We start from the raw sequence: 12,593 nt of genomic DNA, 5'->3' as shown, positions 1-12,593 counted from the left end.
CACGGTGGATGGGTAAATAGATCAATAGCGAAATGGATGGAGGGAGAAGAAATATAGAAAGCCAGAGATATATTTCCACACATGAATCAATCCTCATCAAATCTAACAGCTGGAGGCTCGGGCCATAGCAGAGGAGGAGAGGAGGAGGTATGCAGGGATGGAGGAGGGGAGGAGAGAAGGTGGTATCCAGCTGAGGAGTCACAAGAGGCTTTAAACAAAGGTGGTGAGAGAGGAGAAGAGAGAGGAAGGACGGGATGGATAGACAGGAAGGGAAGGAGAGAGAGAGAGAGTGCAATTGCTAAGGGTGCTAAGAAGCAGTAGGCAAGAGGGAGGGAGAGGCAAGATAGAGTGGTGGTGGGGTAGAGAGTGTGGACGCCAACGGAGCAGCAGAGATCCCAGAGGATGTAAAAAGAGGAGGAGAGAAAGGAGGGATGAGGAGAGGGGGTTAAGCAAGCAATAGGCAGAGGATGTGAAAACGCTGATAGGATGCAGGGTGGGGTGGATGGAGGGGGGTGAGGTTTACATGTGTGGTCGCAGGCTTTCAAAAGCTTAAATTATTAGGTGACCAACAGAAGGAGGAGATAATACTGGTCCATGAGCAGAGTCAAATATGGCCGACAAAAGGCCGCCCAGACCACACTTTGTCTTTAAAAAATAATTATTTAAATTGCATGCAAAAGTTTCTTTATTTGAGTTGTGATGTTATAGTCGTACAATACTTCCACCAACCTACCACAACTGTATAACTTCTTTAATGAGATGAAAATCTGGAAGTAAACAGCAATGCTCATTATGCAGCCAGTCGTCTAAGTGGAGTTAAACGGCAAGTGTGCTGCAGGCCTTAGTGTGCAAGTAGGAAGGAGCAGTAGTGGGAATAAATTAGATTCTTGCTAAACTTTTTTCTCAACCACTCTACCTTTCCCTCCTCTCATCTCCTCTCCTCCCCCTCTCCTCCCATCTCCTGTGCTCTGGTTTTCCAGATCTCGGTAAATATCTTCCGGACTCTCCCACCCAGCGAGAATCCAGAGTTTGATCCCGAAGAAGATGAGCCGACACTGGAAGCCTCCTGGCCTCATCTGCAGGTGTGTTACACGCAAATACTTGTTGTGATAAATGCTTACATCATTTCATACACTTCCCTGTGCAGAGGTAAAGGGACAAAGGACAGTTGCAAGTGTTGACTCTGGCATTCTCTTCTCAAAAAAGAAGACAACAGACTTGTGATGCTTCTCAGATAACATGTAGGTGATGTGTACAGTCACCTCAGGAAGAGATGAGTGAAAACACAAGAATGAAATCTGTACTCTGCTGCCGGTGATCCTGTCCTTTCAACATTTCTGGGGTTTTGTACTCAGATTTCTCCAAGATGTGTATCACACTCATAAATTAATCATGCAACACTTTGACAAATAGTCCACAATTTTGAAAAATACACCTTTTCTTGAGTTACATGAGAGGATTGATACCACACTTATATCTGTCAATAGCATTAGGAGCAACCTCAGGAGCGCCCTCTAAAGCTCACCAATTAGAAGGTTTCATCTCATTTAATCATGTGAAAACTAATAATGATTGTAGTTTTACAAGGAATTATGTGATAAAGAAAATATACATAGTGTAAGTTCTGATTGGTTAAACACATACACACTGAGTGACATCTACTCTTCTCTTCCCACCGTTAGCTGGTGTACGAGTTCTTTCTGCGTTTCCTGGAGAGTCCGGACTTCCAGCCCTCCATGGCCAAACGCTATGTCGACCAGAAGTTTGTCTTGCAGGTAATTCTCTCTCTCATCCCCCTTCTTGAAAAATGTATTTCTAAGCTCTACGATGACTTTTACATAAAGTTAAGTTCTCATTTGAAACATTTAAAGAAATGATTTAAAGATGCCACAGTGCTTGTTGTTTAACTTTTATCTATAATATTCTGCTCATGTTAGAAAACGATAAGGAAAAAAACGCTCATGTAATATTAATTTAGCTGTGTGGCTGTAAAAAATACATCTCTAATGGCCATGTACTGAAAAATGAGGAAAATACTCAAGCAAATATTCAACTATTCAGATTACTTACTTAGCTTCCTGTTGTAGTGAGCCGTTTAGAGAATGTTTGAGTCACAGTGCAACCATAGTGTACTTGGATCATTAGTTATCTAATATGTGTGTGTGCGTGTGTGTGTGTGTAGCTCCTGGAGCTGTTTGACAGCGAGGACCCCAGGGAGCGGGAGTACCTTAAGACCATCCTGCACCGTGTCTATGGAAAACTACTGGGCCTCCGAGCCTACATCCGCAAACAAATCAACAACATCTTCCTCAGGTACAGGCTAATGTCTATTATTCCAATGTGCAGGACTTCAAGGTGCCACTTAGAGCATTCAATTCAATATATATAAAAAAAAAATCTAACAGTAGCAGGGACAAATGCTTCCTCTGTGTTTTCTCTAATGTCTTTTTGTCCCTAATGCGTCTAAAGACTTAAGAGCACAAAAGTCACACCAGTAGTTATTAAGTGCTTTCATTGGCTGTTGTGACTAATGACTTGATGAGGAGATAATTGGACTAAGAGCCCGAGACTTGACTTTTCCTAAATGTCTTGTCAGGGATCGAGCAATAAGCGAACGTGCACAGGATTACTCTTCAAAAGAGTCATTTCATTCACAATAAGCAAATTAGAAACTGGGCCTTCTCAAAAGTACTGCTCACGTACATTTTGGCTGATCAAACCACCTCAAATGGTAGGAGGAGACAGAAAAAAACCTTCCAAAGAACCCCCCCCCCCCCCCCCCATGCTGATTCAGCACTTGGTCTGGTCCATTTACTAGCAGCTGTAATTAAGGAGCCATAGCTACATCTCTTGGCTAGACCAGGAAGCAGAACTAACCAGGTGACACAAAGGGAAAACTATTGATACAGCTGATAATGACAAACCAAATGTGCGCTCCTCCTTTACAATACAGAGTAGTGTCAAAATTATTGCAATAAACAAAATTCGAAAAACTAAACGACTGGTTTTGTTAGTGATTTCGTGTTTCGATCTAGTGGATTTTAACATGTATTTAAAATTGTATAAGTGTGACATCAGTCTGATCTATGTGGGGCTTTAGAAGACAAGAATGTGCAGGTCCAAAACGCTTTTAAGGACCAAGATTGTTTTAGTTTGAAAAGGCCACTTTCAAACAAAAAACTTAATCCTATGGATGTAGCCTGATACTCTGGGTTTCTTTGCATCTAAAATGTATCGATACAATCGAACATAAAGCTGTATTCAGCCCTGCATGCACATAATGGCATGCATGTGTGTCTCATCCTGCATTTGTGCTGCGTGCTGAATCATCTTATCAGACCAACAAAAAACGCTGTGTCTTACAAGTTCCTTCCTTCCCCGTGTGTGGCTGAACTGTTGTCTTTTGTTGTGTTTGCAGTTAAATTCAAACATTGGGGAGCTGCAACGCGGAAACGATCAGTTTTATGTTTCACTTAGCTGCTTTTTGTTTCCTTGTTTGACTGACACCTGCCGAGCAAACATATTTCCTCAAGTCTTACTGAACGTCTTTTTCCTCTATTCACGGAGGTCACACAGGAAATTGATCAATTGTTTAGGTAGACAGGAATATCAGGACCTACTTAAGCATGTGACCCATGCTTAAGTAGGTCCTGATATGTAAAAATAACAGAATATGTTTTACTCTTTCTTTATTTAGTTATTTTTACCAGATTTAATGATCGATAATCCCAAGTCTTTGCATGTGTGTGATATTTCAGGTTCATATATGAAACTGAGCACTTCAACGGAGTCGCAGAGCTGCTGGAAATCCTCGGCAGGTTGGTATTTACACACACACACACACACTTTGAAGTATAAATTGCTGCTGGAGGGAAGTATGCAGTGTAGAATATAATGTTAGCTAAACGCTTAGACAGGGCCGTTGCGAGAGGATAGGCCGAGCTGAGAAAGGTCCCCAGAGAACAGCGGATTATATTTATCCACAGCAACAACAATTTTATATTGTTTGATTGGCTATGTACAAGAGACTGCAATGACACCATCGTCGGAAACCCTCTAAAGTGTCGCCGCTGTGCTCTGAAACCCATTCTTTTTAATGCCATCAACCACAAGGAAAGTTCTTTCTTCTGAATCCAGCGGCAAGTGCTGCATTGTATGTTAGAGGGCCCATGCCACTACCTTTCCACCAAAATCATCTTAATTAAGATAATGTGGGTGTGGTTTGATGTGTGGTTCCCAGGTCCCTTGCATGAGACAGCTAGTAACCCAGTGACTTTAACAACTAAGAAAAATTAAAATAGTGACGAAGCATAAACAGTTTTTATTCATCACAAGACAAACTGTGTAAAACCCAGAATTGAGGGCAATAGAAGAGAGAGAGAAACGAGAAGGACATAAACGAGAGATGACTCAGAGGTTTGTTTCCGCTGCTGTCAGTCGAGTTGCTCTCCACTCTTTGTTTTTCTCCGAGGAACATTTTTAGAATCAAATCTCCACAGAGGCAACTTTGAAGTAAGACTTCACTTTGATGCTGAAGAGCAATAATCAAAGGATCACATCTTCCTACGTGGACGACACATGACCTTGTTAAGTGACATTAACGGAAAGATAAGCTGCCGTGTCTTATGTGTTTGCATTTCTGGAAATGAAGGAATCTGCAATGCGCTGATCCAAGACATCCAAAACAAAACTCAGCCAAAAGAAAATGATGGTGCTATCCAATCACGTGATTTATGTAGTTGTGTGTTGTTCTTGGTTAGCTACAATCTCGATAATATCATATTGTACAATGGCAACTTTGTATAAGAATCTCTTCAAGGCTTTCCACTATATCAAGTTGCAGCTCTTACAAACATCTATAAATATGAATCCTCGTGACAGCGTATTCAAGACAATAGGACACTACATGACTTCAACCCTGGTAGCGTTTATCATCACAGTAAATCACTATGTACAGTAAATGAACTCTGTGTCCCTGTGCTCATGCAGAAACTGTAAAGATGCGAATGCAGCACTTTGATCCGTCAATATCCTTTGTTCCGAATGATTACAGCCATTATGCCTGCTGTGAAATATGTACATGCATTATCTATAGTGGTGACCTATTATGTCACTGGAGCCATGACATGATTGTTGCACTGTGTATGCCACAGTGTCAGTAAATGAAATGTGCTTATGTACTTATAGACCGGATAGAAGATGAATAGAATGATAGAAGCAAAGACAGTAGCGTTAGCAATGTTAGCAGCGATGGTCCAGCAATGTGACTGAGCGGGTGTGAATGGTACAAAGCAAAGTGTTAGAATCTGATGAGACAGAAATGCCTTTAAATAATCTGCGTGTTACACATCGGAGAGACATGACGTAAACAGACATGCGCTCTGAAAAATGGCTGGAAAATTTGGTCTGGACATTTTCTGAAGTTTGTCTTTCATGAATGAAGAACTCACCCGGAGATTGTTCACAACAACTAAAAAATGTTGGGAACACAGTGAAGTTTGGTGTCGTCTTCTATATGTATGGCTCCAGTTCTCGCTCGCTGTGAATTTTCAGGAAATTGTCCTGCTGTAATCTCACATTCGGACATGTTCTTGACATGTTACAATGGGACTGGCAGGAAATGGGGCGGGAAATGTCCTCAACAGATTTGAAAATGTATGTTCTCATATATAGCCACAATTCCAGGAGATTATTACAGCTGAGGCCTTGAGAATGTTGACTACAAAGAATGCTTTTTCCATAAAACTTTATATGTAAAAAATTACTCTTGGACGAAGAGATTTATAGAAAAAAAAACATTTTTATTTCATAACGTCACCGCCCTTTCCGGTTGTTCTGATAGACAAATAGCACGACGACTTTGAGGTCTGAGGGGGGAAGGTAGCGGAGAGGATGAGAATAGAGGGAGAGGGATGGAGGGATGAGGGTGAGTGAGTGAAAAAGTCAGTGAGTCAGAAGTGGAGGACGGAGGAAGGAGGGAGAGCAGGAACGGAGAGAGAGAGGTTTGTATTCATGTTGGTGGTAACAGTGGTATTTATAGCTCCTCCCACACACGGCGAGAAGGAGAGAGGGACGGGCGAGGGAGGATGCATTGAACAAAAAAGTGAGAGAAAGAGAGAGAGAGGGCAGGAAGCAGACAGAGGCATTCAGAAAAAGAGGGGAGATGGAGGCAGCGGCAGATTAGAGGAACAGCAGGAGAGAAATATGACTGAAAGGATGATCTAGTAGACAGATTAAGATGCTGTTAGAAAACGAAGACAGGCCGACACTGTGTTGTGTGTCAAACCCACTGAGACAGACACACAAACACAAAACTGACAAACAGCTGGCCGCTAAATACGAGGCATCATTTCCAAGTTTAGTTCCCACTCCTCCGCCGCTCTGCCTTTCCTCCTGTAGGCTGAATACCAGTCAGTGGAGCAGGGAACGCACCACGCATTCGTCCAGTCGCCTCGGAAATGGACTCAGGAGCACGAGAATAGACTCCAGCACACAGACGGATGCACATGTGAAGTCTGAGGAGTAGAATGTGATGCGGATAAAAGAGTTGCATCACAAGGAGAATAGAATCTGCCACAAGAGGGGGTGACAGCGTGGTTTATTCTCGTTTCCAGTTGTCTAACAGCTGAACTGGATCGCCTGCTGCAACCGTCAATTGATGAGCCGATCGGTCGCTTGAGCAAGAATCCATCAACAACTCAATTGCTATTAAATTGAAGGCGTTTAAGTAATTTTGGTGGCCTTGTAGTTGCTTCATATCCACTTTACTCGTTGCTTTTCCTGTCTCGGCTATAGCTTCCGGGACAAATGATGTATCAAATGAAAAACAGTTAGCTCTAGGGGAGTTAAAAACCCTTAATATACGCAGGTCACATATAAAATCTTAAAATCAATTGCAAACAATAAACAGGGAGCCAATGCAGCGTTGCTAAAATCTGTGTGATGTGGGCCCTTTTTCCTGAACCAGTAATAACCTTAACAGCATCAATGTGTACCGGTTTTCATGTTGTTTTTTGCCAGAAAGAAAACAAGGCAGTGCATGCCCCCCAGACTGTAACAGTAACCTCTTGTCTCGCCTCCTCCTCCACAGCATCATAAATGGCTTCGCCCTGCCTCTGAAGGCCGAACATAAGCAGTTCCTGGTCCGGGTCCTCATCCCACTGCACACGGCAAAGTCCCTTTCTATCTTCCATGCACAGGTCAGTGAGAAAACCCTCTGATAAAACCCTAACATCATCTTTTCTTTAGATTGACACTTTCAAAAATGCAGGAATCTACCATTGTTTGCTGTAGTTTTTAGAGACTCCAACCCTCCACCTGCTGTAGTGTGTGACTGGTTTCACTGGCTCCTGCGCTGTAGCTTCTATCCCGGGGGTTTGGTTCTAATCAGCATCAACAAAATCTGCTATTCTACATGACTATTCGTCATGATTGGTCTCTTCGTCTCATATAACGTTTATATGTATGAATAAGTATTCACTTAACACCTCAACAGTGGTGGATGATGGTCTCCTCCATGTGTCACATCCACCACTAGGAGGCAGAGTTGAGTCAAATAATGTTGCAAAATATGCATTTGTCTTTGAAGTAGAGGGTGTGTGCCTTTTGTGTGATCGGGATGTTGCAGGGTCGCAGATGGTGGCCACTCTATTGTGTTAGTGTGTGTGTGTGTCCTTGAATTTTGATTTATGTCAAACAGTATTTGATTATGCAGAAGGTTTGCTCCTGACAAACTGGTCTGTGGTGTGTGTGCACGTGTGTGTTTGTGGGTGGTAGCATGTTTGAATATTCTGGGTCTCAGCATCACTGTGCCCTACATTTCTCCTCCGCTTCTCTCTCCCAGTGGTTCACACACATACATTATTCACTCACACACACACGCTCAGTTTGACAGGGTCACGGGGGAAACGGCGCTCATGGACGGCAGCGCCGCGCTCAGTAAGTGCGGCTGCACAGGAGTGACCCACTTCTGGATCAAATATAACAAATTTAACGTCACACACGCACCTTCTCATAATCTTAAAGGTTTCTCAGAGCTGTGAAACACACTTGAGTCCTCCTTCCTGTGGCCTGTGAAGGGTTTTCCAGTTTATATTCACATTACGTTATTATAATAACAGCTGTTAGAGCCGTGGAACCACAACATGGTTACAAATCATGGTGCCAAATGAAAAAGCAATAGAACTTTTGCTTGTTTCCTAAGAAACTGACAAAAATAGCCTTACTTCTACCCTAAAGGGAAACCAAAGCCATATGAACCAAACAAAAATCAAAGGAGCTACATGTCAAATAGATGTCGGCTTCTGTTTAAGTGTTGAATTGGTTACAAGATGCTATAAAAAGGAGGTGAAAACATCATGATTGACAGCTGAGACTGACTCACGATTGGTCGAACCTGTATATTGGTTAGATGCTGAAGGCCCGGTCACACAAACGTGAATGTTTCAGTGGGTAACCTCTTCTGTTCACTTCCAACCTGTGAGAGTGAGGGAGTGAATAAATCATTTGCTTCCTGGGGCGAGGCAAATCGTTGTTGAACTTTGACCTGCGGTATTTACTAGTTGGCAACTAACTAACTTGGTAGCGGGGGAATAAACATCATGGTGGGTTATTCCAATTGTTTGGTGTTGTGAAGGGATAATACAGTGAAGTTCATGAATAACCCTGTTTGTACAGTACCCGATAAAGTAATAGAAAGAACTGTAAAAGGCTACAATGACTTCATCTCCGGAAATAGAGTTTAATTTGACATGTCACCTTGACGAATCAATATTGGTAAAATCTCAGCCTTTAAAAAAAACTTTGGTGTCCATAATCCTCAGACTATCGGCCCTGCTCGCCCACAAAGCCTGTCCTGACAATGGAATCCAACATCATATTTACCCCGAGCCATTCCTCTAATGCCTCGCTAATGCCTTAAATAGTTTCACCGCGCAGCACCTTGATTTTAATCCTCGCCTTTTTCCTGCTTTACTTTTTATTCAAGCCTGACACCCCTTGCTTTCAGCGCTCCCTCCGCTCCTGTGCCGCCATTATCATGTTGCGGTGTGAGGGAAGGACGGGAAAGTTAGGGAGGGAGCAGCCGGAGTGTAGTCGGCGTAGAGAGGTGTGCGGTATGAAGGAAAGAGGATTAGGAAAGTCCAAAAAGAGATTAGATGTGAGGAGGATGTGAACGACCAGAGAGACAGAGACAGACGATGGAGCTGCAGGTCAAGAAAAAATGAGGGGAAACTAACAAAGCTCATTGTCCCAACAACCATCGACAGACTGACGGTGTACTGCCTGTCCTGTGTATATAACACTGGAAAATCCAGCCTTCTTCTATTTTAATAAGAAATAATCATATTTATCAAAGAGTCTTAAAATGAACTGTAAAAAGGCAAAGGTATAAATAGTACCGAAGAGAAAAGACAGAGGCAGGGACAAAAGGTCTAAACTCTATCTCACATTGCCCTTGAGGGACTTTGTGTGTGTGACATCACTCCTTCCGAAGTAAACACACGCACACACAGTCTCCGTCGCCACGGTGCCTTGCTCGCCACGGCAACCGGCCCTGGGCGAAGGGGGCAACCGCAAAACACACACATGCACACACACATGCACACACACGTGCACGCACACACACTTGAGCAGAAAAAGTGGGAAATGATTGCAGATCAGAAGAGGTGATGTAGAGCGAGACACACACACACACACACACACACACATGAATGTGTGCATGCACGCACACACACACACACACACATGCGCTTGTGGCACACACACATATCTCGTTGGAAAACTTGTCTCTCCGATCTTTAGCAGTGTGTAATCATGAGGGATAACTGCTAAGATCCCCTTTGTCTCTTTGACAGCTTTAGGGAATGTGTGTGTGTGTGTGTGTGTGTGTGTGTGTGTGTGTTTGCACTGGTATGCATGGTCTAACCTCATCTCCTCTGTCCTTACAGCTGGCCTACTGTGTGGTGCAGTTTATGGAGAAAGATGCTACAGTCACTGAATATGTAAGGCTGCACAACAACACACTTGCTAATCAAATTCATATGATAATTCCGGTTTGTTTGTGTCTGGTTTGTAACTTTATTTTTGTTATGCCTTTTGGACAAAAGTCAGATGATATAATAGAAGTTCCACAAACCGCTGCACTAAAGGATCTTTTTTATACAAACAGTGGGTTAAAGATGTCACTCATAGGTATAATCTCTTTTTTTTGGGGCCCACAACTTCACTGTTTCCATTAAATTACTTGGTAATTCACTGTATACTGTCTGACCAGCAGGAAACCGATACAGTTAGAAACTACCTACCTCTGAGGGAGGAAGCCCCTGATTAAACCACAGCTCATTTTAACCCTTTAAATAGTTCACACATGTCTCTCTGCAGGGTAGAGGTTGAATCAGAGTATAACCTACTTCCTAGTTCATCGACATCAGTACAGTAAGAATGACAGACAAGACAAAGTTCACAACATGTTTCTTAATACACTAGCCGGAGTATGAATAATGGAGATGCTGCAAACAGATGCCAGCCAGCTGCCCTGCTTGGCTAAAGGCTGCAGCGTTTATTTGAACACTTCTTATCTCTGCAGATCATCAGAGGGCTGCTCAAGTACTGGCCCAAAACCTGCACGCAGAAAGAGGTGAGGCAGCTGATGAAATAAATAGCTAGGGACATCTGAACAGTTTGATCTTGTTTATTGCATTTTATTAATTGTGTGTCGGTGCGTGGTGTGTGTTTAGGTGATGTTCCTGGGGGAGATCGAGGAGATCCTGGATGTGATCGAGCCGTCTCAGTTCATCAGGGTCCAGGAGCCGCTCTTTAAGCAGATCGCAGCCTGTATCTCCAGCCCTCACTTCCAGGTAAACACTACATACACCCCTGTCTGCATTCAAACCATGCATGAATATATCTGTGAGTGTTATCTAAAAATATGTGTCATGATACAGGGAAATTATCACGAAGAAAGCGACATAAATCAACTCTTAAAATCATGTTAAACATACTATTTTAGGATTATTAATTGATAACAGTAACCTAATCCCTCCATGTTATGTCTGTGTGTGTCTGTGAGTATAGGTAGCGGAGAGAGCCCTTTACTTCTGGAACAACGAATACATCCTCAGTCTGATAGAGGAGAACTGTCAAGTCATCCTGCCGCTGGTGTTCGCCACCCTCTACAGAGTCTCCAAGGAGCACTGGAACCAGTCAGTGACACACGAGTGACACACATTAACACAACTCATGACTCCATTCACAGCTTTTGTCTTTGGCTACTGGTCGGTCTGGGTGTAACCTTGAGCTGTATCACTACTGGTCCCTGTTGACCATCTGTCCAATCAGACGGAGAAATGGGTTTTATTATAAGCTCTGTTCAGGGTAAAAGTAACAGGCGCCTTAACACACCTCTGAACACAGACGGAGGACTTTTGTGATCGACCTGTCGACCTATGTGAGGAAAAAAGAGATCTGCAGACATTTATTATTGTTGCCTATGTTAACAAGTATTTTGATCCCGTATTTGAATAAAATAAACAACACTACAATGGATAAAAGCCTTATTACATATAGTATACCAGCAAAACGATTGAGAATCAGTTGTACTCATTTTGGCCCCATTTTGAGCTGCTTGGTGTAGGAAATAAATATCACATTAGTGTATTATGTTATTATGCACTGATATGTTAGCAGCCTTGTAGTGTTCCAATCTAATATTCTTTATACGGCTGAGTTGTCAGATCCACATCATTGCATTATATTTTATTTGCAGAACAGATTTTTTGGGGTAATGACAAATTTAAATCTACTGGAATAATCTATAACATCAAAAGGATGAGGAGGCGGTGAGACTTTTTTACTTTTTAAGTATAAAAAATTGAAATACTCAAGCAAAAGTACTTCAAATTCAAACTTAAACAAATGTACCTAGCTACTTTCCACCAATACTCATATGAAGATTATTACTATTTACTTTCGCAGCTGCATCAGATTCCTCTTAAGCCTCCTATTAACTTACACTAAGCTACACAAGAACAATCCAGGTGTCTAGACTGCACATACTATTGCCAATGGGTCGCTATCTCACCTAACCCACAATCCCATGGGACAGACGACCAATCAGATTGATTATGTTGTGTCTGTCCCTCCAGGACCATCGTGTCTCTGATCTACAACGTGCTGAAGACCTTCATGGAGATGAACAGCAAGCTGTTTGATGACCTCACCGCCTCCTACAAAGTGGAGAAACAGAAGTGAGCATGACTCACTCGCTTTGTGTGCACGAGTGTGTGTTTGTGTGTGTTTGACAACAAGAGGCAGAGGCTGGAGGCTTTTCAGTCATATGTTCGACGGTGTTTGTTTCATTATCCCTCACATTATATTTCATATTGTAACCATGTATCACTTAGGTCATCTTATGAACACGCACCACATGATTCCACTTGTTCCAACTCGAGATATTTGATACTACTGGGGAATAATGAAGGGGTAGTTCAACATTTAAGAAAAATCATCAGCGCTTTCTTTCTAAGAGTGAAATGAGAAGATCTTTTATCTGCTCAGTACGGACCTGTCCAGCATACGCCCACGTCCTGGCAGGG

At 42.6% G+C, this 12,593-nt stretch overlaps 1 protein-coding gene across 1 annotated transcript in view; it reads left to right on the top strand.

Moving 5' to 3' along the window:
* The window catches only part of ppp2r5b (protein phosphatase 2, regulatory subunit B', beta), a 29,496-nt gene that overhangs the window by 16,133 nt on the left and 770 nt on the right, over nt 1–12,593 (top strand). The window contains exons 3-12 of the mRNA XM_053416593.1: nt 981–1,082; nt 1,683–1,775; nt 2,183–2,313; nt 3,759–3,818; nt 7,091–7,199; nt 9,948–10,001; nt 10,586–10,636; nt 10,737–10,856; nt 11,074–11,201; nt 12,144–12,245. Coding sequence (XP_053272568.1) covers nt 981–1,082; nt 1,683–1,775; nt 2,183–2,313; nt 3,759–3,818; nt 7,091–7,199; nt 9,948–10,001; nt 10,586–10,636; nt 10,737–10,856; nt 11,074–11,201; nt 12,144–12,245 — 950 coding nt within the window. The remainder of the gene's footprint in view (nt 1–980; nt 1,083–1,682; nt 1,776–2,182; nt 2,314–3,758; nt 3,819–7,090; nt 7,200–9,947; nt 10,002–10,585; nt 10,637–10,736; nt 10,857–11,073; nt 11,202–12,143; nt 12,246–12,593) is intronic.

The sequence above is a fragment of the Pleuronectes platessa genome, chromosome 23 (genome assembly GCF_947347685.1).
Source record: "Pleuronectes platessa chromosome 23, fPlePla1.1, whole genome shotgun sequence".
In the NCBI taxonomy this organism is placed as follows: Eukaryota; Metazoa; Chordata; class Actinopteri; order Pleuronectiformes; family Pleuronectidae; genus Pleuronectes; species Pleuronectes platessa.
This window is presented reverse-complemented; position numbering and strand designations above follow the sequence as displayed.